Source organism: Talaromyces amestolkiae, assembly GCF_001896365.1.
Source record: "Talaromyces amestolkiae strain CIB chromosome Unknown scaffold6.1, whole genome shotgun sequence".
In the NCBI taxonomy this organism is placed as follows: domain Eukaryota; kingdom Fungi; phylum Ascomycota; class Eurotiomycetes; order Eurotiales; family Trichocomaceae; genus Talaromyces; species Talaromyces amestolkiae.
The window spans coordinates 1,021,639-1,046,319 of NW_024468042.1; the positions used below are offsets into that span (position 1 = coordinate 1,021,639).

General features: G+C 47.6%; 6 protein-coding genes across 6 annotated transcripts; 4 read left to right on the plus strand and 2 right to left on the minus strand.

The window, feature by feature from the left end:
- Positions 1 to 1,663: 1,663 nt before the first annotated feature.
- On the plus strand, positions 1,664 to 2,803 carry BHQ10_003917 (uncharacterized protein; the record flags this gene model as incomplete). Its single annotated transcript, XM_040876226.1, has 1 exon — positions 1,664 to 2,803. One exon carries the CDS (start codon positions 1,664 to 1,666, stop codon positions 2,801 to 2,803), a length of 1,140 nt encoding a protein of 379 aa, XP_040732421.1.
- Positions 2,804 to 8,281: 5,478 nt separating this feature from the next.
- Positions 8,282 to 9,305, plus strand: BHQ10_003918 (uncharacterized protein; the record flags this gene model as incomplete). Its single annotated transcript, XM_040876227.1, has 2 exons — positions 8,282 to 8,666; positions 8,719 to 9,305. The coding sequence occupies 2 exons, from the start codon at positions 8,282 to 8,284 to the stop codon at positions 9,303 to 9,305; spliced, it is 972 nt and encodes a 323-aa protein (XP_040732422.1).
- A 338-nt stretch (positions 9,306 to 9,643) lies between these two features.
- Positions 9,644 to 11,295, minus strand: BHQ10_003919 (uncharacterized protein; the record flags this gene model as incomplete). The annotated part of the gene is made up of 4 exons (XM_040876228.1): positions 9,644 to 9,970; positions 10,022 to 10,669; positions 10,723 to 11,161; positions 11,219 to 11,295. 4 exons carry the CDS (start codon positions 11,293 to 11,295, stop codon positions 9,644 to 9,646), a joined length of 1,491 nt encoding a protein of 496 aa, XP_040732423.1.
- Positions 11,296 to 13,517: 2,222 nt separating this feature from the next.
- Positions 13,518 to 15,112, plus strand: BHQ10_003920 (uncharacterized protein; the record flags this gene model as incomplete). Its single annotated transcript, XM_040876230.1, has 2 exons — positions 13,518 to 13,936; positions 13,993 to 15,112. The coding sequence occupies 2 exons, from the start codon at positions 13,518 to 13,520 to the stop codon at positions 15,110 to 15,112; spliced, it is 1,539 nt and encodes a 512-aa protein (XP_040732424.1).
- A 161-nt stretch (positions 15,113 to 15,273) lies between these two features.
- BHQ10_003921 (uncharacterized protein) lies at positions 15,274 to 16,697 on the minus strand (the record flags this gene model as incomplete). Its single annotated transcript, XM_040876231.1, has 3 exons — positions 15,274 to 15,640; positions 15,693 to 16,544; positions 16,600 to 16,697. 3 exons carry the CDS (start codon positions 16,695 to 16,697, stop codon positions 15,274 to 15,276), a joined length of 1,317 nt encoding a protein of 438 aa, XP_040732425.1.
- Positions 16,698 to 17,868: 1,171 nt separating this feature from the next.
- Positions 17,869 to 19,502, plus strand: BHQ10_003922 (uncharacterized protein; the record flags this gene model as incomplete). Its single annotated transcript, XM_040876232.1, has 2 exons — positions 17,869 to 18,496; positions 18,550 to 19,502. 2 exons carry the CDS (start codon positions 17,869 to 17,871, stop codon positions 19,500 to 19,502), a joined length of 1,581 nt encoding a protein of 526 aa, XP_040732426.1.
- Positions 19,503 to 24,681: the final 5,179 nt, after the last annotated feature.

A 24,681-nucleotide genomic window follows, 5' to 3' on the forward strand; every position in this document is an offset into this window, starting at 1 on the left:
TGGGCGAACGCCCTGAAGGGTTTCCCGCGAATCACCGTGACAATATTGTACATGGGTCGGCGCTTTCGAATCAGCAGAGACACGATGATCAGATATTCGACTCGTCAAGGCTCAACAATGCCTACCTCGGAATGTACACTATCTCAGAGAACTCTCGAGAGCGCTTGAGAACACTTCCTTACCTTCAGAGAAGAATCCTATTGCTGACCGAAGTGCTTAAATGTTTATCCTCGAGAACTGGCGCATCTTGGCAACAGTATAAACCAAGGGAAAGACTCATCACTGTCTATTTCTTATTGGAGGGGTCGGCATTTCACCGACAGCCATATTCAGTGTGGCTGAGTGTTGGTTACAACGTTGAATTGACCCTACTGTTCCTAAGCATAGGTTAAGTAGCTGGACCCAACAGGCTTACAAATCGTTGTATCCTTTGCCATATTCCGTGTTCGCTTGTTTTCTACTTACGGAAGAAAGCATCTTGCATGGTCCGCGTCTGCAATTAAGGCATTACCTGAAACTGGACGTTGCTTCTAGCTTCAATGCTTGCAAACACAATCCGCTTGAATCGCCAGGACGATTGACGAATTCAGCCACGGCGTTTCTGACGGAGAATTCTTTGCCTACTGCTACCATACTGTCATCGGTATTATATGGCCTCGTCATCCCCATAAACTCAAGGAGGGATGATCTGCAACCCGGTCCAATCAGAGCCCGCTTTGGAGAGCTTCTGTCTTGGCATGCTACTGAGTCGAAGTCTTGGCAGCGGCCCGTCCTTTATAGAGCTTACGTACTCCATGTTACTCGCCTTAGGGCTGTTTCGACTTATCACGTTCGTCTATTACTATTTTCACCATTGAGTCGATTTATATACCAATCAGCTGCGTTGTATTACGCACTCTATTGGTCTTGGGTGCGATCCCCTCCACCGGACGGAGTAAACCTTATCCAGAAACCTTGAAACGATGTTTAACCGTGCATGTTGGTCTCGGCTGAAATCAAAGGTTGGTGTCAACGCGGCTTGATGCCGTTTGACTTGGCCTTTGAGCATTTGATAAAGAGGCTGTCGGGTAGGCATGGCATATTGCTGAGTCCACCAGTTGAGATACACATCAACGGTTTTATTAATGTCTTTAGTCTCGAAGAGAAAGGTCTGCAGAGATGTACACGAATGAGGTACTCGTTTGGACTGGCCTAGACAGTTGAACACACCCATGATCGTCAAATAGTCTAAGCATAGTTGGGTAGCTCAATGCGTTGCGTGTAGCAGATACAGCTCCATGATCGACTAACCTAAAGTTGAAATCTGCGCATATGAATCATCCGTGACGAATGGGATACAGGTCTCTAGTCACTATAGGGGAATGTCGCATCATCACCATCCAACATGCTTAATTTGTTTGAGCCCTGACGCGTACCCCCTGCGGACATTCGTGGAGAAGGTGACTTGTTTACATGCCCTTCCCAGTCCAGGCGCTGTTCTTTCTCCATAGCAGTCGCTCACGCCTAGGTCTACGGTTTGCTTCTCATATCAATACAGTCAGGTAATCCGTAAAGTATATAAGGGAGGATAACCACCCGCTCAATTTGACATTTTTGTTCAACAGCTCACCAAAGACAATCTTCTCTAATCTTGCCATCTAATTGATCGACATTGTGAATAGCGATGCAACTCCCAAGTGTCCTAAGCATCGCCCTTTTGGGATTGGCTACACTCTCTGTAGCTCACCCAGGGGAGCATGAGGAGCGGGATGAGATCGCCCTTATCCAGAAGCGAGAGTATCAATCCACCGTTCGCCGAAGTCTCGAGAAGTGTGCTCGCCACCTCGAAGCTCGCGGTCACAACGACCGTGCTGAAGCTCGTCGCCGCGAAACCGTAGACATGCTGCGTCGTGATATGCTTCGCAAACGTCTTACTGTCCGCGACCCCGAAACCGTGCTCAACAAGTCCCATGAGGTGACGGACGGTAGCATCACCATCAACTCTCCCGAGTCCGTCATCTTCACGGACAACTCCACCTGTGTCCTCAACCCCGAAGGTGAAGTTGGTCCCTTCTACGTCCTGGGCGAATATGTGCGCTCCGATCTTCGTGAAGACCAGCCAGGTGTCGATGTCACTTTCGACGCTCAGTTCATTGACGTCGAAACCTGCGAGCCCGTCACCGACGTCTGGTTTGATATCTGGAATTGCAACTCTACTGGTGTTTATTCTGGTGTTGTTAGCAACGGTAATGGTAACACTGCTGATACTTCCAACATCAATGCCACTTTCCTGCGCGGAATTCAGAAGACCGATGATGATGGTGTAGTCCAGTTCCAGACAATTTTCCCTGGTCACTACTCTGGACGTGCTACCCACCACCACGTCGTCGCCCACGTTGGCAACGTCACCCAGCTAGCCAACAACACTATCACCGGAGGCACAGTCGCGCACATCGGTCAGCTCTTCTGGGACCAGGACTTGATCACTGAAGTCGAGGCCACAAGCCCATACAACACCAACACTATCGCCATTACCACTAACGCTGAGGACCGTGTCTTTAATGATGAGACCGAAGACACCACCTCCGACCCTGTCATCAACTACGTTAAAATTGGAGATGATGTTACGGATGGGCTCTTCGGCTGGATTACCGTTGCCATCAATACTTCGGCTACCTACACCCCGACTTACAGCTTTGCCTTGACTTCTTCTGGTGGTGTGGCTGAGTCTGGTGGTGACAGCAGCTCTGGAGGTGGTGCCCCTGGTGGTACCCCTGGTGGTAGCGGTGTCCCAAGTGGTAGTGCTGCGCCTACTGGATTCTAGATGAGTCTGTCTAGCTCCGCGTGATTCTCATCTTAATCGATAGCATGACGATGAAGGGACACCTTCAGTGTAATGTTATGTTGATTGAGTGAAGGAATATGGTTTCCTTCTGCCTTTCTTTTCTTTCTTGCTTCTCAGTGGATTGAGGTGCCCCCTTTATCCACTGAGAATCTCATTTTGTCATTCACTTTAGCGGCAGTTTTCGTAAACACTTACAAGGTCAAATAACAATGTACTTGAAGCTATCCATGGAAACTCCCTCTCATTATGCGATTTTGAAACAGTGATAAAATATATATGGACTGCCATAATGCATCAAACCGAGTGCTACTACTCTACTTCTGTTTCCCTGCTACTACTATAACACCACCTGTACTCACAGTTCTCTTTGGCTTTTTCAAGATAGAATTTACAATGAGGTCACCCGATCTCTTCAGAGCCACAACATGCATCTTCATCTTCATAGCCTCTATGATCGCTTCTATTTGACCTTTCTTAATTATATCGCCTACCTTGGGCTCTACTTTCCATACGTAAGAGGCCGTAGGCGAGGTGATTGTCAGAATATCGGCATCGTTGAGGTACGCTGTAGCATCTTCAGCATTATCTGCATAGTCTTCTTACAATGCAGCAGCAGCATTTCGGGTCTACTCATCGTACAAACGTTTCTCTACTCGCTTTTGCTCTGCCAGACCTTCTTGCCGACGCTTCCAAATTTTGATTATCTCCGAGTCTTATGTCGCAGCATCAAACGATTCACAAATATGACGCACATCGAATGTCGACTCGGTGCCCTGCTATTGATATCTCCTAGCGAAAAACTGATCAGCCGCTGCCTCATATTCTCAAGACTGACTTTACAGAACGTAATCTTATCAACAGGCTGGAACAACTAGGGCTGGTCTGGGCTAAAGTTGGGTTTCGTGCCGAATGCATCCTACATTTCTGACGTCCTGCCTACCATTAAGTAAACACCAGATTGTTCGGTAGAATAACCGGATAGCATTGTGCCACCAAGTTGATCCCTGAAAATCAAAGCAAAAGACACATATTCGGATTATCATCCATTGTAGTAATTCTTGAAACAAAATAGATGTAACGGTAGCTTTCTTTTCTTTCTTATATACCTTTCCTTTTGTGCCTGGTTCTATCATCTCCCTTTGTTTTGGCGCCGGGATTACCGTTCGCCTTTCGATTCAAGAATTAACTACACTTTATTGAGGCTGTCGAACAATAGAAGTTTTGCAAAGATTTGATTACACGGAATGGCATCATCAGGCTAGATATCTACGGCGACGACGAAGATGGGCCGGATCACTAGGCGGAGATGAGACGGGCAAAGAAAGAAATCAAAAACGTGCGCTGCGAATCAATGATACACGCCTAAGAGCGTGATCCATAGTATTGCCGATGGGGGAAAAAAAAAGAAAATATACTGCATGGAAGCCCGTCTCAAACAAAGAAAGCGGTTTTCGAGAACACATCACAAACGGAGAATGAGACATGGCCAAGTCATGCAGGTTGGACGTAGTGCGGAAATCACATTGTTTAGACACCTGCCCTTCGATACCGTGCTGGTTTGATTGATTTGGCCTAACACGTCGGTCTTGTTGGGATGGAGGCAGAGGTAGACGTATAAAATTCTCAAGCTTGATATCTACTAAAAAGACTCGTCCCAATATCCAAGGGTGTGCTGTGACCTGCGCCGCAAATATGGCTAGGTGCAGGAAACGAGGACCAATTGACTGCGCACCATCTATATAGAACGAGCTCTACGATGCTTCGAGATGTTTATGCCATACAAGGGTCTACACCTACGTGGCGTCGAGGGTGGCATATCGAATTAAAATGGGGATATGCAGACATGGCGCGCGTAGTACAGGGTAAAATGCCTATAAACATCGACATGATGACGGGCTCACCTGGCTGAATACCTGTCAGAATTTAGACCGCATATTGATTATGATACTAAGACAATGAGATGTCAAAACTCCAGTTTGTCTCTAGTCACATAACCCTAGCCTTCCAAGTTTGGGACCCTGGTAGGTGTCAGACTCTTTTAGTCTACTGCAACCCACAACTAGAGGCGTCAGCCAGTTGAACATGAATGATATTACTGGAGAATAACTTTCCGAGCACCAGCAGATCTCAACAAGAGGGTACTAGTGACCATGTGGACAATATGGAGAATCCCGTCTCGAGTTCTTTGTTGTGTGCCGTCCCTAGCCCTAAACCTAAGGACTATTTACGGAGGATTCACATGGGCCACAAATGCTGAATGTTTATAAGTCGGAAAAGTACCCGTGGACCGTCATTTGTATTGAGTATGTAGAGCACGTCCTTAATAACTTCTCAACGCTAGTCATTCAAACCCAGGATATTGGGGGCAAGCGCCTATCCAGCCGTCAGCATGAAACGCTACATCAATCGGAACGATTTACAGTTTCCAACATGTTGGTGACTAGCTCGTGGTTGAAGGCTACAAGATCTACCATCAGATAAACTATTTCTAACGGGGGACATGAGTCGTGCTCAGTTGTTGGATCGCTGTATGGCTCCGTTTAAGCGCCAGCCAGATGGCGAATGTACGACAAAAGAGTCGGTGCATATCTTAAGTACGCTAATGTCCAGTTATATTCGTCGACGGGTCTATACTTTAACTCTTTTAACGGAATGCGAGAAAGTTGACTAAATCTAAGGCTGGCTGGCTGGCTGGGTCCGTGTTCCCACTGTTCATCAACATCGAGTCATCGACTTGATATCAAGCATTTAGAATTCAGGGAAAAAGAAACGAAGGAAACGCACTTGGCATTTTAGACTTTTGACTGGTCGATTTGCGGGCGGTTACTTGAGGCGCATCGTGATGCCAGATGGCATCGTTCGACTTCGTCAAATTCGTTTACTCCGTAATCAAATGAATCACTTGGCTAGGGCTTACTTGCATACCGTTAGGACCCGATTCCGGTCGAGCCGCTTTTCTTTTTTTCCGCTCTGTTGGGTCTCCATTGACTCTTGTAAGTGGTCCACGGAGGCATTGAGACGATTCTTTATTTGCTTATTGCCATTGCGCGGTACATGTTGGACATTCTTCTTTATTCCCCTGTACGGAATGCTGCGTCTCAAAGAACAGTACTCCGTAGACGCTGCCCCAACAGTCGGTGAGCAGGAAGCCATTCGGATTTAAACTTTCAAGAACACCTGAACATACAATCGCTTATCGATAGTAAGTAAGCCGTGACACAATCAGGCCTAGCACGTCTCGAAAGACTTGCCTCTGCGTCAGTCAAGCCAACCTTAAAAGTTTGTGTCTGTAAGACAATCGCATGGCCAAGATGCGTTGTGGAGTTCTTCTCGGCTCCTACTCTGAGTACAGGCTTTGTTCGTGACTCCACACAACGCAACTAGCCGGCCCAACGTAGCCTAGTCTAGCAGCATGTCGCGCCAAAAGGGCAATTTCCACTGGTAAATACGGAGTCATCAAAGCACTACTACGTAAGTGCACTAAGAAGGAATCGCAAGTTCGTAGCCAGTAAGAGTCTGGGAGTCTGGAAAGCTAGTGTACGAGGCTTGGCAATGTAAGCTGGCTCGGACGCCTGAGGGTTTTCGCGAAAAATGACCTACACAGACAGCCTGAAGGTCGTGCTCATTGCTTCAGTTGGCTTAGCGAGTTGGGCTAACGTGGCCGGCCTTATGGGGTATTTCTCGTATTTACGGTACGAAGGGAATCCTCGGGAGTGTATGGTTACGGTAAAACGCAATACGCGTCTTCCCGTAGGAGGTACGGAGCACGAAGTACTGCTTACCCCAACCTGAAATAGATCACTTACTGTAAGTCCTTATGGTCTTATTACTACGAAGTATAACACGCGATGTTGTATTATCTGTAGTCAGAAGAACTTCCTCGGCACGAAGCACCCACACAACAGCCAACGCAACGCAACGCTCATGCCTCTCTGGCCTGTCTCGCTGTGTCTTGCACTTCCTCGCGTGGCTGGCCCAAAGCGGAAATACGCTGGTATTTGCGAGTCGACGGGCGCCAAAAAAAACCGGGCCGTCTTTCCGTGCAGCGAGATCTGAGAGCCTTGCCGCGGTGATTGGCTGGAGCGCCGCTTGCCTGCATTTTTCTAGAAAACGACCTTGGGTTTTATCGCCTCTGATTGTGTACATACGACGATACGTCGTATGACTGGGCAGTGCCGAACTCTTTCTGATTAAACTATATCTTTCTGATTGATAGACTGATCATACACATCGAGTCAGAGACTAGCTGCTCTTAGCGAAGTCTGAGAGTGGAGCACAACGCACACATGGCAGAGATTAACTACCCTCCCCCTCCGTGCCTAGGTATCTCCGGTCCACTCCCACGCCAGCGACACATTCGCAACGCCTGCTAGCCTGCATACCACGCACACGTGCGTGTACACCTTCCCAACGGCTGAGAACTGCTCCTCTCACTGCACAGTGTATCTACAGATTGCCGTCGGTATTACGTCCGCTGTACAGTACTCCATACTTTGTATGTACATAGTACGCCCGTAACTTTCAACAAACAAACTAGACAATGAAGAGACCCATACCCAGACACACCGGCAAATCATATGCACTGTCGAGATAGTAGGCTAACAATAATCCGAAAAGGAACCAACCAACTTGGCCTTGAACCAACGCTCTGGGTACTCTAGGCCGCCCATTCTGTCACTAATTTGATTCAGCGCCAGTGCGGCTGTTTCCCTAGCCCATGACTCTCTTTTTCCTGGGTCGGTCTGCGTCTTTCTTTCTTGATTGAAGCGGCGGCGCTCTGTCTCGTCTCGTCTCGTCTGCGCTCACTGGCAATCGCGCTACGTACTACTAACGTCCAACTGCATGTACATTTACGCCCAGAAAGAATTTAGGCCGGCAACCACCGGTTTCCCCAGTTGGAATGTGGATTCCTTTTAATTCATTCCGCATTCCCATAGTTTGCCATAGCTCATTGTTTCTTACCCACTTGCACTAAGAAGCTAAGTTAAATCCTGATAGAACAGATAATTTGACTATGGCTGTAGGCTGAGAATGCCATCGCAGTCGCTAGCAGCCTAGCCAGCTTATCCATCTGCTAGTTAAATAAATGAAGTCGTCATCGCCTCCTCTTCCCTCGACGGAATCCACCATCTACACTATCTGGGCTGCGTACTTGCTTACTTCAACTCGGTAACACACTTTCTCCTTTCACACTCTCCAGCACGAGCTTTATACAATCATTCTCAGATTTCGAAATTTGCCTTATACCTAGGCACTGCTAAGATTTGCCTTCCGAAATCTTTGAATCCTCGGACCGATCTGCCCCTCAGCCGCCAAAACCAAGACTTGTGATAGACGCAATTTGATTTACTTATATACCGGAAACATCCGGATCAGACAATCTTTCTTTTTTTTCACGACTAGAAGGGAATTAAGAAGTAATACAATTGTCCTGAAATTCCTTTCTGCGGGTTCAAGATGGCCGAAAAAACAATGGCTCCAGCAACCACACCTCGGCGCACAGTTTCTGGTAGTGCCTCAAGCACAAATGCCGTAGGAGGAAGAGAATCATCTCAACCAGCAGGAGGGAAGAAAAGAGACTCGAGAGCTGGCATGCGCAAAGTCACATCCCTCACAGCCGAACAATTAGAACGCAAACGCGCAAATGATCGCGAAGCGCAACGGACCATTCGCGCGCGCACAAAGGAGCATATTGAGAATTTGGAGCATCAGGTCGCTGAGTTGAGTGCCAAGGGTCAGCAGGTTGATCGCGTGTTGGAGCGGAATGCTATGCTAGAGTCGGAGATTGCGCATTTGAGGCAGCAGTTGGCTATGATGTCGAATAGTAGGCAGTTGTATCAGAGTGAGTATTTCCCTCAACTTAGCTATGAGGGAGACTGCTAACATTGGGATAGGTGAAGATGAACGAAGGTCTTCTACAAGCTCAAATCCAGCCAGTGTGATCTCTTCACCATTCAATAGCCCCCCATTGACGGACTCGCTTCCACCGGGACCACCGATCCCACCTCTTACACACAGAATGCCCCTGCCGCAGGGCTCATGGCATTCATACGTATCCCCGCCACAAACAGGGACACTATCATCCGCATCACTGTCCGTGAGCGGAGCAGAGCAACCGCATGAATCACCCTATTCCATGACCGCCGATTCACTCGCAGGCTCATCCATGGGTCAAACGCACCATGACATGGCGTATGGTCTTCCACACACAACCACAGCGCAATACGCGAACAACAACGCGGACTCGTACAACCGCAATCTGACCTACCCATCTCGCGCAGCAATGGGTCACCCACATCAGCAGCAGCAGCAGCATCGGCCACAGCATATCCCTGTAGCTACCATGGGATATGAACAAAACATCCCCTCGCTACAATCAGCTCACTTGCCTATACCAGCTCATCATACGTATCCGTCACAAATCGTGCACTCGCCTCCCACTCATTCCCAGATTGGGTATCAATGGGACTCGAGGGCCTGATTGTTTGGTTCCACTACGGGATGTCTCTGGAGGCTTATTTTTTTCCGTCTTTCTTTCTGTTTTTTTCATGTACCGGATAAAGGGGGTTATATTATGGAAGGGTGTTATTAGCGACTTATGCATGAGAGGTTCTCTGTTACTTGTTTGTTATTAGGTAATTTGCATGTGGTGTACACATCTAGGGATGGAGGTGTTTGATTTATTCTTTAATCTACACATTGATAGGAGGGCCAGTTTGTTAATGAATAAAAGCACGATTGACGATTTTTGTCTATTACTTTATCTCTAGTGTCTATGTTGACTTCACCATGTCTTCATAGGATGAGACAAGTTCTCGTCTATGAATCAGCCCCCTTCTCAACCACCGTTAATCCATCTTTCTCATAGAATCCAAAATCCGTACCAGCAGCAGCCTCCAACACCATTCCACGCGTCTCCTGCGCAAAGAAATACGTGAAAATCGCAGCGCAGACATCAAATCCCATGAAAATGAGAAAAGTGTACGCGCCGATGTTTTTGATCATGTATGGACTGGCGAATGAGAAACAGAATGATGTTGCCCAGTGAGCTAACATACTGAACCCTAATCCGAGGGAGCGAATGCGAGTTGGGAAGATCTCGGGGACGTACGCCCACGGAACAGGTCCCCACGAGCAATTGTATATCTGAATCAGTCAGCTTTTAGTTTGTTGTTGTGTGGTTATAAAGATACTCACCACGATGTCGAGGTATATCATAGCCACCGTCGCACGTCCAGCGTTGGTGACATTGCCCACGTTTTCAGTCGGTATGAACCGCACAATCAACGTGATGATAAGCATACAAGTCGCCATCAGCGACGCGCCCCCGATTAATAGAGTACGTCGCGATAGCTGCTCTGCTAAAAACCAAATAAAGAACGTACATCCAATAACCTTGATAGCACCAAAGAGACCCGTCAAAAGCAAGTCACGATTGCCCGAGCTACCAACCAACAACTTGAAATACTGCGGCGCAAACACGGCCAGGGCACTGCTACCAGTCGTATTCTGAAAGATAAACATGGCAGGKCCAACAATGAATCTAAGCCGATTGGATGGATGCCACAATTCGCGAATCGTGAAGTTATCCTTGGCTGATTCCTCGGCGACGAGACCGGCTTTGGTTTCGTTGAATTCTTCTTGAGTCTTGTCGCCTTCGTCGCCGCGGATCCAGGTGAGTGATTTCCATGCTTCGTCTGTTCGGTTTTGGCTCAGGAGCCAACGCACAGATTCAGGGAGGGTGAACATAGCGAGAAACAAAATCCCGCTGGGGATGATTTCGAGACCGATGGGGATCTGCCATTCGCGAGAAGTCTTGGAAATGGTTGTGCTTTGAGCGACGCCCTGTGCAACAGTCAGCGTACATGTAATCGGTCTAAGGACATTAGAGGACATACGTAGTCAATCCAATACGCAGAAAACACCCCCCAAGTATACATCCACTGATAGAAAGATCCACACCGTCCTCTAATTTCTTTAGGCGTCATCTCAGCCGAATACATAGGCACAACAACACTCAATCCACCCATTCCAATMCCAGCCACAATGCGACCTACATACCAAGCACCCAGCGAATGCGTAATGATAGTCTGAATCATAGACCCAATGACATAGATAAACGCCGCTAGCGCAATAGCATATTTACGTCCAAATCTGTTGGCAAAGGGATAGAAAAAGAAGCAAGCCAGGAACGAGCCAAGCTGATTGAGACCGATGGTGAGCGAACTCACTTTAGACTCTGTGGAGGCAGCGTAGCGGAAATCACTCTCGAAGTGTTTGTAGGTGAGGACTCCGCCGGCGACGCCAGAGTCGTAGCCAGCTAAGAAGGAGGAGATACTTTGAAGCTGGTTAGCTGAAAAGGTTGAGAAGACAGTACGTGGTTAGGGCACTTACAAAACGACTGCGGCCAAATGGTAGGCACGAAACGTACCCTTTCGGGTGTTCAATTCGGGAACCTTGAGAAAGGCCATTCTAGACGATCAACTGATTTCACACGAACGAACTTGAAAGTCTCAGTCAGTCATCCTGAAAAACTGTCCGTTAGCTGACTACCAAAGTATATCTATGAAAAATTCATGAAATCTCCCAAGGCAGGACGCGTAATGCACACGCATTTTAGCCCTTCTAAAGGTAGTATTTGACACTATGAAATGGCCCAAAATGCGATTGATAGTCAACTGTTGGTGTTGGAGAGCTCATCTAGCCTATCACGATGCTTCAACGGGCTCAATTGCGTGCTGGCCAGCCCGGGAGCACGCAATACTCCGGCCGCGCTACGTCGCATTCTGGCCGGAGCCCTAAAGCTTTAGATCTTGTATAGTGTTGTTGGAGAAGGTACTGTCGCATCCATTTGAAGCTGTTGAACGAATTACATAGTTGGATAATTCAGTCGTCGCGGAGATAAGAAAGCTAGAAAACGTGGTTAGGACGAGTTAGGGCTAGGTCTCTTGCGTCTTGAGGCCACAATATGTTGTGCTCGTTTCCTTTTGCTGCTATTGGGCAGGCTCATATAAAATCGACCCATTCTAACTTTTTAATATTCTTCTATTGGCTGGTTATTGTATATTTTATTTGTTGAATCTCATTGGCTCGTATAGCTCTTCACAGATTCGTAGCCTCTACCCGCTTTCAAGCACTTCTTTTTTGATTCTTCTGCGGTTTCTTCATGTATACGCATCACCATAAACAACTTATGATCGATACATATCTTTGGGATCGAGTGAGAAACAAAGTATTATATAGAGCAGCTCAACTAGATGTCCATGGGCACAATAAGTGAAAACGCCAGCGAGAATCTTTCAGCATCTGAAGCTCCCTTCCACGTATTAGAGTTGACGCATCCACTTACCGTAAATTCAACACATCTAATATTAACAGCATGAGCCTGTTGTCAATCTTCGTTATCATGTCAGTACAGACAATTTCCAGCAACCTTGAAAAAAGCATCAAACAAACGGCCATCCTAGTCAACGATTTCTCGTCTGATCCACCTGGAATCTCGAATAAGCTTTTTATTGATCCCTCGGCCAAGAAAAGGATGACGGTAGGCTAAAACAAGCTTTGAGGGTAGGATCTTGGTGTCGCTACACGCCAAGCTCGGTGATTGTCTGTTTAATACTGCATCTAATGCAGGAATCTGAACAAGCAGACTGAATGGTGGTCTCATCGTTCAGGTTATGTAACACGACCCGTTCTAGGCGAGATTGTAATTTCTTAGCCCTAACCCTACAACAAATATAACACAAGATCGCATAAAATTAATCTCAATGATCTTGGAACTTGGAAATTACACGAGTACAAACAACTTTGTAAAGAACCAGAGTCTTTGCTGAGTCTATTATTTCTATCAGCACTATCTCGAGGTCTACCCATACTCGGCATTTCGTCTTAGCCATCATTCAGGCTCTGGAACCCTAGTATTGGAGAAAATGGCCTTTCCAAAAGCTTCGATCCGGCGGAATCTCCTTTTGATGTAGAGACGATGGACTGACGTAGGTACACGTAAGACAAACAAGGACAGAATCCGGGGGTGTGGGGAAACGTGGGATGCCAACATTGAAATATTGGGGGTTGGCATGGCATGCCTTTCCGAGGAGATTGTGCGGAGAAATAGATCTTTCGTTACAATCCAAAACAGCTTCACGATTCGATTCTCACATTTTTAAGTTCATAGCCATAAGACAAGGTTGAGTTTTGTCCTCTTCAGTTGTCTGGTGAGGAACTTCAAGGTTTGTATCGTAGGTTTTGGTTGAAGCCATTGCAGGAGAGAGATGCCGATAGCAGTCGCGGAGAAATATGGTTATCAAATTACTCCGAATCCACTCGTAACCAAGTCAATCCATACATGATTTTGACCTGCAAGGGCTGTTTGATTGGATGATAACTAGGTTTTCGTTGTCAATCATCTTGACTACTCTCTCAATGTCGAATGATTAGTGGGGAATATGGTGCTTGGTTAGTCTGGGGTAGAGACAGACCGGATATATCTTTTTCCTCTTGATAGATATCAACAGTTGTCCTGGGGATGGAATTATTTAAAGCGCGTCTTAATGCCATGTATTTTGATGATCATTCAATGTTGATCAGATGGTTCGTCTTGGCTTAAGACTGTCTTTTCTCGGTCTTGGATAGAGGATCAAGCATTTCTTCCTTACTCTGAAATCACCTTTGTTAGCCCAATGCATCTGACAATATGCTGGGCTTCGACGTCGACTTCAAGCGCTACCGATGGGCAATCATCTACTGCTCCATCTCGGCCATCGGCGCCCTCGTCTTTGGATATGACAACACCTACTATAGCGGTATCCTGGGCATGCAACAATTCAAAAACGACTATGGCGGACAATATACCGACGGTCAAAAAGCGCTGACCACAAGTTTCACATCTCTAACAACCTCCAGTATCTACATTGGCGATATGGTGGGTGCTCTGATCTCGGGGCCACTGAATGACACCTTTGGTCGAAAGACAGTTTTGTGGATTGCCTCGTTTCTTGTACTGGCTGGAGGKACTGTACAGGKTGCTGATACCCATTATGAGGGAGTATTTGTGCTTGGTCGGATCCTTATTGGTCTTGGTGTTGGCAATTTTACTGTGACTTCGCTCCTCTAGTAAATTCCTCTCTGCTTATCACTACCCAATGACATCGGCTAATCTCAATCTATAGTATGGGAGAAGTCGCTCCAATTGAAATCCGAAGTCCAGCCCTCTACATGTACCAATTCCTCCAATCTTGCTCCCAACTCGTCGCCTCAGGAGTAACCCAAGGCTGCAATTCCCTCAACACTTCCCTAGGCTACAAACTGCCCATGGGCGGACTCATCATCTTACCATTAGCCATGTTCATATGGCTCCCCTTCATCCCCGAAAGTCCAACATGGTACGTATTCCGCGGCAAGCCCGAGAGTGCCGCAGAATCATTACGAAAGATTCATCGCAACGAAGCTGGTTACGATCCATCGGCCGATATTGCATTTCTGGAACAGGCTAAAGAGTACGAAGAAGAGCAGGCGAGCGCGTCTTCGTGGAAGTCGTTGCTATTTGACAAGATTGAGCGAAAGAAACTTCTCTGGGCTGCGGGTGGCATGTACGCACAGCAGATCTGTGGCATTATTTTCTTCTACAACTACGGTGTCGTCTTCGCAGAAGAACTAGGTGTCTCGCAACCCTTCACAATCACGTTGATCACCATGATCCTGCAAATCTTCGCGGTAGCCGCCTCCGTACTGCTGGGCAACAGATTGGGTCGTCGAACAAACCTTCTCGTCAGCACGAGCATGATCTTCGTCGCGTTCATGATCATCGGCGGCATCGGGACGCAAAAGAACCTCTCGACGGCCTCGAAGTACATCATCGTCGTCTTCTCATACGTCGTGATCTGCGCATACAACTTTGGTCAGGGACCGTTGACGTACGCTATTACACGAGAACTTTCCGTCGGCGTAAACCAGAACAAAATCATGTCCGTCTCCGTCGTTGCGCTGTATTTCTTCCTATGGCTCATTTCATTCACTGCGCCGTACCTCTATACAAATGCCGGGTTGGGTCCTATGGTCTGCTTTGTGTATGCCGGTCTTACGTTGACTTCTTTGGCTTGGGTGTGGTTTTGTGTTGGGGAAACTCAAGGTCGGACTCAGCTTGAGATTGCTGCTTTTTTTACAGAGGGTGTGCCGGCGCGGAAGTGGAAGACGCATGTCTTTACTGGGATTGAGCATGGTGGAAAAGAGGCCTTGGATGTTGAGGAGAAGACGAATGTGCATCATGCTGAGTTTGGCGATGCAGCGTAGATTGCTGACTTTGGGGGATGTAGACATGAACGTAGGATGAGGATAAATGACAAGTTCTCATTTTAGCACGCTATCTAACACCTTTAAATATTTACTGGCCACGAATCAAAAAGTGGCGGAATTTGAGCTCATCCATCTTGTACTTCATACACGGTAGTAAATTACTTTGTGTATTGAGCCTGCAATTGCTTAGCAATCGTCGTCAATTGGATATTGCTAGTGCCCTCGTAGATAGCACCAATCTTGCTGTCACGGAACATCTTCTCGGCAATACCCTCGCGCACAAAGCCCATACCGCCCATCCACTCAACAGCAGAGCCTGCAACCTTTCCAGCAACCTGAGATGCATAGAGCTTGGCCATGGCGGCATCCATGACAAAGTCCTGTCCGGCTTCCTTCTTGCGCGCGGCGTTGTAGACTAGAGCACGTGCAGCGGCGATTTCAGTGTATGCCTGTGCGATTTGGTGCTGCATGCCTTGGAAGTTGCCAATCAGTTGGCCGAATTGTTTGCGGTCGTTCCAAACATATCTGTTTTTGTTAGTCTTGATCGTACGACACGGAACGTGTAGAAAAAACATACCCGGCAGCATTCTCCCATGCACCGAGAGCCAAACCAGTCATTTGAGCAGCAATACCAATGCGGCCTTCGTTCAGAATGCCAATAGCAATCTTATATCCTTGGCCCTCCTCGCCGAGAAGATTGGCCTTAGGAATCTCGACATCATCAAAATTGAGCACGCAGGTACTGCTTGCGCGGATTCCGAGCTTCTTTTCCTTCTTGGCAATGCTGAATCCAGGCGTACCCTTCTCAACAATGAAAGCAGTAATACCCTTGTAGCCCTTGGTAGGATCAATGTTAGCGAACACGATGAAAAACCCGGCTTCCATGGAGTTTGTGATCCACATCTTCGAGCCATTGATTTTGTATCCATCAGCTGTCTTCTCGGCTTTAGTCTGTAGCGCAAACGCATCCGATCCAGAAGCTGGCTCCGAAAGACAGAAGGAGCCCACTGTGCCTGATGCTAATTGCGGTAGCCATGTGCGCTGTGTCTCCGCACTGCCGTATTTCATCACTGCGGTGTTTACCAAGGTGTTGTGCACATCAACCATAACACTGACACTAGGGTCGACGCGGGCGAGTTCTTCAATAGCGATGATTGCGGAGGTGAAATTCATTCCTGATCCGCCGTATTCCTCGGGAATCTCAATGCCCATCAGGCCCTGTTCAAAGAGCTGTTCGACGACAGTGGGGTCCATGGTTTCCGCTTCGTCCATGTCTCGTACTTTAGGTCCGATTTGTTCTTGGGCGAATTTGGAGACGGTTTCGGCCATGAGGGATTCGGTTTCTGTGAGGTGCGAGATGGGTGTTGGTGTGAGATCGGTGATGTCTACATCTCGTCGGCGGGGGGTTGTGGAGAATGCGCGAGGGATGCTAGATGTTTATTAGTATCATTCAGCAAATTTGTGATAAAGTGAAAAGGACACACTGTTGGAGAGACCGGGCGGAAACTGTTCTCGTCGAGGTCGCGAGCCCAGAGGCAACGTTGCGCGTCAAAGGACGCAGTGTGCGCGAGAGAGAGGCCATACTGATAATTCTCAGAATCGATGCTGGTGGTCTTCTAGATTGAAATCGATTCGTGACTGTTAAATTGATTGCAGAATATGGAAGAAGTAGTGTCGCTGCATGAACAGAGAGAAGTTGAAGGAGCTGGCCACCGCTGTTATCGGAGTAGGTCAATCAATGCCGAGACTAACCGCGGCTGAGCGGTTAAACAGCGACTGCGAATATAAGCCTGGCTATCCTTCGGCGACGGTTGTAGGAGATTCTCTGAACTGATTTTTGAGATCCTAATCAATTTCAGCAAAAGAATCCTTCTGTAAATCTATCAATTTGCTGATTCGGAAAAAATTCAAAAGGGAGAATACTGTCAATTAGTACCTGCTGGCATGTGATCGTACGGCTAGTTCGGAGACATCTAAATCCTACGGACACGGAGTATACAAGCACATGATTAATGCTTTCAGCAACTTGAGTGATCACTATCATATGAAAAGCTTCAAATAATGCATGATCTGCAAAGTGCCCATATTTCAATTGATTAGAAGTAGAGGCTTAGGTTATTTAAAGTGTGTTGCGTATTCATGTTCTACACGGTCTCCGGCAGACTTCTGGGAAGCAAGACACAACCCGAAGCGTATGAACACTGTCCATTCTAGGACGAAGAAATTGATAAAGAGCGCACAATATACTCAAGAAAAATTAGATACGTCTGCCAGTCTAACAGACTTCGTTATGAGATCTCTACACACTGACGCCACAATGACTACTGTGGCTGGTGAAAGCCGCCAAGTCAACCCCGCGTGACTGTGGCGGTGCACCGTCGATAAAGACTGACTCGTGTCTCTGATTGGCTGACCTGACTGGCACAGGGGAGCCGCTGGTGGCGTGCAGGGCCTGCATGGCACATCTCTCAGCGCTTAAGTAGGGAGACTACCCAAGAATAGAGAGAGACCTCTACCTTAGAAATTGTTACTAGAGTATTTATCATTTCCTGACTTGATCACAATTGTGACCACATTGCGCTGTTACATATATTCTTGGTGACAAGACCCATTGCCGGCATACTGAGCAACATCACGGAGATTGAAATCGACGTCATTTGATACAGACCCACTTGTGGTATCAACAATCATTTCAGCCTGTTCGAGCCATTGAGCAGTATACCTCATTTTCGACGATATTCAGTGTCGCAGCTATGGCTTCGACTCACGGGGATCCTCGAATATTGTACAGCATTAACAACATTCGCGCCTACCACATCCAAGATGGAGAAGAGACCGATCTTACTCCATCGGGCCCGCAAACCCTCTCCCTGCTGATGGTGCCTACCATGTCACCAGAACAGCAGCAAGAGACCGGGAGCGCGCCAGAGGAAGACTTCTATCTACATTTGCATCTTCCTCCCGAACTCGATATGGCGTTACCAGCAACGACCCAGATATACCATCAGCCCCCTAACAGTTATCTCATTCCGCGCTGGGATCTTGGTCCTGATGCTGGCGCTTTCATTCGCTTGCAGTTTCCAGGCATTGGATCTAGCTCAAACAAGGTCTCACAGGAAGATGTGGACACATTCGAGACTATTCTAGCGCAATGTACTGCGTTTCTGGAGCGGGCTGCTCCTCCATCGAGTCATGCTCCATACAATCCTGCTGATTATGCACCCGGCGAAGGGTACATTTCATCACCGAACGAGAAAGATCCTGATAGCAAGAGATTTGGTCAAATTGTGTTGGTAGATGAGGAGGACGGCAGCGTTGTCGGCGAACTCTCAGAGGGCTACAAGGTCGTCGAGAAACCGGATGTGAAGCCAGGTTCGAAGAGTAAGTCACCGTCTCGCAATTTTATGCAAGTTGTGTTGCTAATATTGCTACAGATCCCGTCGAAATCCAACTCCCGTCGCCAGGCGAAGAACACCAAATCAGCGTCAGCAACGTCTCCGAGGAATATCTCCGCATGGCCCGCCACCCCGCCTACAAAGATTCAACCATCGTACAAACCTCCGCGCGCGCATCCCGTCTCATCGTAACCGGATCCGCATTTTTAGCCAACAAACTCACCTCCAGCGCCGACAGCTTTGCGCAACGCACAAAACCGAATCCAGAACCACTCAATTTCTCGCCAGCAACTCAAGAACGAATCCGTAAAGTGCACAGCTTATCTCAATCTGCCGTCGGCCTCTCTGCGCGCACAGTCGGTGGTATTGGCCGCGTCGCGCAGAACCTCGGCGCCACTCTGGCGCGACGCAAGGATACGCCCAAGGGCTCTTCGCGCCAGGGATATGACAGTAACGGCAATCCCGTCGAAGTCAAGACGGGCGTTCTGAATAAGTCGTTGATAGCGTTCACCACTTTGATGGATGGTATCGAAGAAGGTGCGCGCACAGTACTGAACTCCAGTTCTACCGCCGCTACTTCAATGATACACCACCGCTACGGTCCCGAAGCCGGCAACGTCGCATCCGATCTCACCCGCGGATTCCGGAATGTCGGATTAGTCTACATCGACGTTGCAGGCGTGAGCCGTCGCGCGGTTCTGAAATCAGTGGCTAGAGGCATGATAGTCGGACGCATGCATAACGGTCAACAGGTCGTTGTGGGGGGTGGTGATGGAGGACAAGTGCCGCCCGATGGTAAGGCGGAGTATACGTACTACGGCGGCAGTAGCAATGGTCTCGGGAGCAGCGGTAGCCAGCGCAGCAGTAGTAGAGGTCGTCTTCCGGCGCCTCCTAGGCGACATACTCGCACTCCCTCGCCGCCGCCGGCGTATGGTGCTGCTGGAACATACCCGTTGGGTGGTAGCACTACTTCTGCATCTGGGAAGCATTAGTTTTGGTTTTTTCGGGACTCATATTACAACTTGTCGGTTCGCTTGGGATTTTCTTGAATTTGACATTGAATGATCTTTGGCTTTACATCTTGTGTTTTAGTTTGTTACGACTGATGATATTGATGAAATGAAATTTGAACATGTGTTGTTAACTATTCAGCGAATTGACATATGGTATTGTGTAGCTACACGTTGGGTATGATTACATGGCATCTGTGGATTTTCTCATAAGTTGTGACACATCTATTTGCACCCCTTTATAGGGCCTCTAGACAGAATGGACCATCTTTAGTTGATATATTATTGAAGTCAAATCCAAATGTAGAAGAGCGGTCAATACATGCACGTGCCTGCCCTGACCTGGATAATATTTCCTTGAAAAAGCCCTAAGCGGGAAGGATTGTTAAGAACAACGACAACAACGACAAGAACGTCCTCAACATGTACAAAATTTCCCAGGTCTAATCAAGTATCAAGCTCTTAGTGTATATGCAACTTAGCTGGATTTGAATGAATTGACCGTGTACTCGAATCGATCACTCACAGCCAATACTAGTAGCAGTAGTAGACTTACCACCAATAATTAGGATAAAGCAAAACAGATTTTCGATGCGTTGGCTTAAAGGTAGTCGTCATCCTTCATACGGATTCTTGTGGCTAATTTGGCATGAGTACCTAAGCTATGTGAAATAGACATACGTTGTAGAGTCTGTGTAGTAATGCTAATAGGCGTCTGCAACAAGGAATACCATCTCTGGCATCCTAGTGGATCGCCTCAGAAATGACGCTTAAACTTTTAAGACCTGCCATGGATTTTGCCTGTATTCAGATTCTGTGTCAGTTAAAACTGTCATAGTTAGAAAGTAAGAGGGAAATTGTGTATACCTAAGTGCCATACAACCCAGTGATGGTAGTTCCGGGTTCAATCGCCATCGTTATCAAAGGGCCAGGGATTTCATCATCTGACTTTTTCGGAGGTTGGAAATGGATGAAACTTCCGCGATTTTGTGGTAATCTGCCAAATTGTACGAAGAGGGTCAGTAACGATTGCTTCGTAATAAGAAATCTATTAGAGCACGGTTACCGACCTTTAAGGAGTTCAATTTCCCATGTTTTTCGAAATCGTCCGCATTGTCTCGCTCTGCACGTAAGACGATGACCTCAACTGACTGTATAAATTCTCCGCCAGGACCGTCTCTAGAGAAAGTCCGCACAGAATTGAACTAAGGTCTGTCTTGGTACGGCCTAGTCTCTGTGTTTCCATCGATTGTGCGGAGTCAACTTCATATCGAAACTTGATTTCTAAGATGTCTGATTCCACTAAAACACATATCTCAGTCAATGACCGAAGATGGACTCCATCAGGGCCGCCAAAGTGGATGCAGCATAGTGGCTGGTAGCTATCAGTGAGTAGATATTGGCCTGTAAACGATGCTTCGTTCACGAACAGGTCTGGAGCGGGCACGGCAGGATACCACAAAGCTACATCCCTCCAAGATTCGGCTTGGGGGTTATAGCATATTTGATCTAAGTCACAGAGTCTCAAATAGACTATTTTGTAACCCTAGTACCCAGTCAGTGGAAGTTCGAACAATATCTCAAGGTCGCTAGATTTTACGTCGAGACCAGCTTCCAACTCAATAACAGACTGCACCCCTACTAGTCGTTCTGTCACCGGTGAATCCTCAGGAGATCCGAACCAGTTTGAGATACGCTCGTGAGTGCCGACGACTCGAAGAGCGTGTAATCATCGTGATCCCATTGCCGCAATAAAGCTTTGAATTGCTGTGACTTTATCGTGAATCTCCCCACGCCTATTTGAATAGCCCAATTGCTTGGACCGACCGTCCTTCGATATGAAACGCATTCCAACGAGATATTCGGTGTATCCATGCGCCACGACTAAAAAGCGACTGAAACGAAATCTTCTGGCACGGAATAGTCTTGCAAAAATATTGTTCGTGAAGTATTCGACAGCTTTCGATAAGTCTTTCGTTGGGTACTTCAAGTGCTTTGATATCCGCTGCAATCTCCAATCTACGCGCACTAGCATCTAGGCCTCCGACTTTAGGCACATCTTCGATCCCATCCTTCCACATATAGTGACCGCCGCAGAAGCCATCATTCTCATAAGGTGGATGCAGTTCGAGCAGTTCTTTGATTCCCTTGGCTAAAGACCAAATGCTGTTTCTTTTCTTCACCGCCGGTATATCCTTGGTGTACGTTGTTCTTTGATAGATACTAATCCAATTGAGTTCTGGGATATTTCTCATATGTGTTCCCTCATAGAAGAAGCCACACTCGGCCTCGTAATTGAAAACGGAAGCCCAATAGGTCTGGTCACTCAGGATCGCGAGGTAGGCTTTCGTAGACTTGGCCAGGCTCAAGATATCCTTGATGGGTAGGTACTCAGCTATCATTGCGCAAATCTCCCACAGAAGGAGCGAGAAACGACTTCTACTACTCGAGGCTGCCCATTCGAGGTACTTCCGTTGATCTTTAGGGTCTCACACAGATGCGCAGTCACCCATTTCCTTGATCTACAGTTGGTAATATGTCGCGTTTTGAAGGACCTCAGACTCCACGTATGATTGCATGAGTCGATCTTCCCATGGGTAAAGGTATTGAAATATTCCTATAATTATGGCCCCAACACACAAAGATACCTCGTTCGGGGAAAGGCAATGACTTGCATGTGTGGATCAACGGGCACACTCCACATGCCAAGTCCTAAGTCATAGATACCAACCGCGGAGGTGAAACTACTTAGGTGCAGATATCTCCAGACTAATTGTCGGCTTAGCAAGGAATCCATGAATTGACATTCATTTTGACCGTGCCTGCACGGAATTCTCTCAACCAGGTAGGCGTTGGTAGACCGGCAATCTCGTATCCGGAAACAACATAACCATAAAAAGGAGGACTCATGACGCGCAGTTCGCCCAGTGGGCCTCAGGAGAATAATTGACAAGCTGACCATCAATCTTCAAGGATGGTTGTGGTGAGGTTCGACATTCGAAGGCTGCTTAGATCGTTGCTTCCTTAATAGTTTCGAGGTGGGTCGATTGCGACCAATCATGTCATGAACACCAATTGTTACTGCGCTCTCATTGGTTAAAGCTCGAACATACAAAATGTTACACAGAATCCAGTCGGAACAGAATAATCTAGTTTGAAACAGAATCATTGTGGGATGTGGTACAAGCTCTGAGCTCGACGAGGGCAATTGATGATCAAATCTTCGTAGTTGTTGATCTGAGGACAAGGGACGGTTGGACCTGTCTAATCCTCGAGGAAAAGAGTCCGATTGTGATCCATCTGTCCTGGGAATAAGGGGATCTATGGGTGACTCCACAGTGTCCGAAAGTGGAAAAAGAACATCAACAGGTACTGACGACTTAAAAAGCTCGATAGGGCTGACTGCAGCTTCGCTTCAACTTCACATGCACAACAGAATATCTCGAAGTTATAATTTGCTTTTATAGAAATAAACATCACGTCGTCATCGCGAAGGGTGAAACATATTCAGCCAGCTGACCGAAAACGGAAAGGGCTCCTGCCTGGTACGGTTAGTGGGGAGCCCTAGCGCGGCCCTAAGATTAAATCAAGTTTCAGAGTTGCAGACAGGGGAGCCCTCAGGTACGGAGTTTTATCCAAAGTCAAACTGCTAGTATGCACTCATAGCATACCTAGTGCAGTAGCATAGCAGAGTCAATGTCGCAGCGAAGGAAAGCACCAATAATTTGATGCTCGTTGAGCAACTTGCAATTAGCCGCGGACAGACGGCAAATGCTCCGGTACGCATCCGATTAGACTTTTGTGCCTTTCTTCATACAGCTTTTAGCTCGGGCCAATCAGCAGCTGGCATTCTGGCAGTCGATCGGATGGCTGAGGCTATCATGTTTGTTTCATGTGATTTTGATCTCAATGTATCTCGAGTATCTTGGAAGATCAGGTCCCAGTTCCTAGCACTTACCATCGTAGTAGTGGCTGCTCACCAGCTACCGTGTCGGTAACCACCCGATTAGTCCGTCCAGACAGTCTCAACGATCCAACAGTGTAACAATCATGTACTCCGTACACAGAACAGACATTCTCAAATAAATCTTCATTAATCTTCTTGCGACAAAAAGACTGAGTGGAAGCGATATTGGCGATGTAACTACTGTACAGGATACGATAGACCCATCGCGGCCACTAAACCACTAAACCCCCAGACTTAGTTTGGCTCAGGCTCCGCCGGCTGGGCTACCGTAGTAGGCGTAGCACCTCCTTCCCGTCTTTCCTCCTTCCCTCTCTTTTCCCTTTCTGTTTACTCTCCCTTCTCTTCTCCTCCTCTTCCTCCTCCTCCGCCTCTTGTCCCCCCTCCTTCATCTCTTATTTCCCTCCCGCGTCGAATCGCGATTAAGACCAGGTCGGTTCGCCGGCTTTTCTAGGTCATTGTCAAGGTACAATCGCTCTGCTGGTCGTCTCAATCCCCCCATCCAATCCCATCCCAGCCGCGCATCGCATCGCTCCTGCCCCTACACCCGTTGCCGCTACCGCTACCGCTCCCTCCTGGCAACATCCCTATTCGCTTTCTGGCCCGCTCGCTCTTGACGACGATGCACAACAAGTTTCCAGCTCCGTGAATCTCGATTAGTTCTTTTCCCTGCTGCCTCGCTTAATTAGCAGGCTACTTGTTGATTTATTTATTCAATTCCTTCGAGCTCGTTATCGCGTTCTACCGAGGTTGTCTCACGTCGCTTTCAGTCTGTTCGCGCACCCGTCACTCAGACCACCTCAAGTCTCTCCCTTAATCAAACAGCCCCTTTCAATCTCGTCGCGCTGACAAGAATCGACAATCGACGTCGGGGTTGGACTTGGGAAACTCTTGTACATTACTCATCTGTACAGATCTGTCCGTCGGTGCTGTCCAATTAGTCGCACACCCCGTCGCTCTTACCGCCGAGACGCGTTTCCTGTGGTGTGGGTCGTTGCGCTGTCAACCTAGTCAACTGGCTCATTGGGTCTCAATAGCTCGCCAGCTTGCTGTGCAAACTAATCTTCGTCTTGGTCCTTTGATTCCATCTTGCTCACTGGATTTGTTAGTCATGATTTCTTATCTTTGAATTACTCCTCTCCCTCCTCTCCCCGCATCCACATTCCTCATCAACCACGTGCAAATCCGCCGCTGACA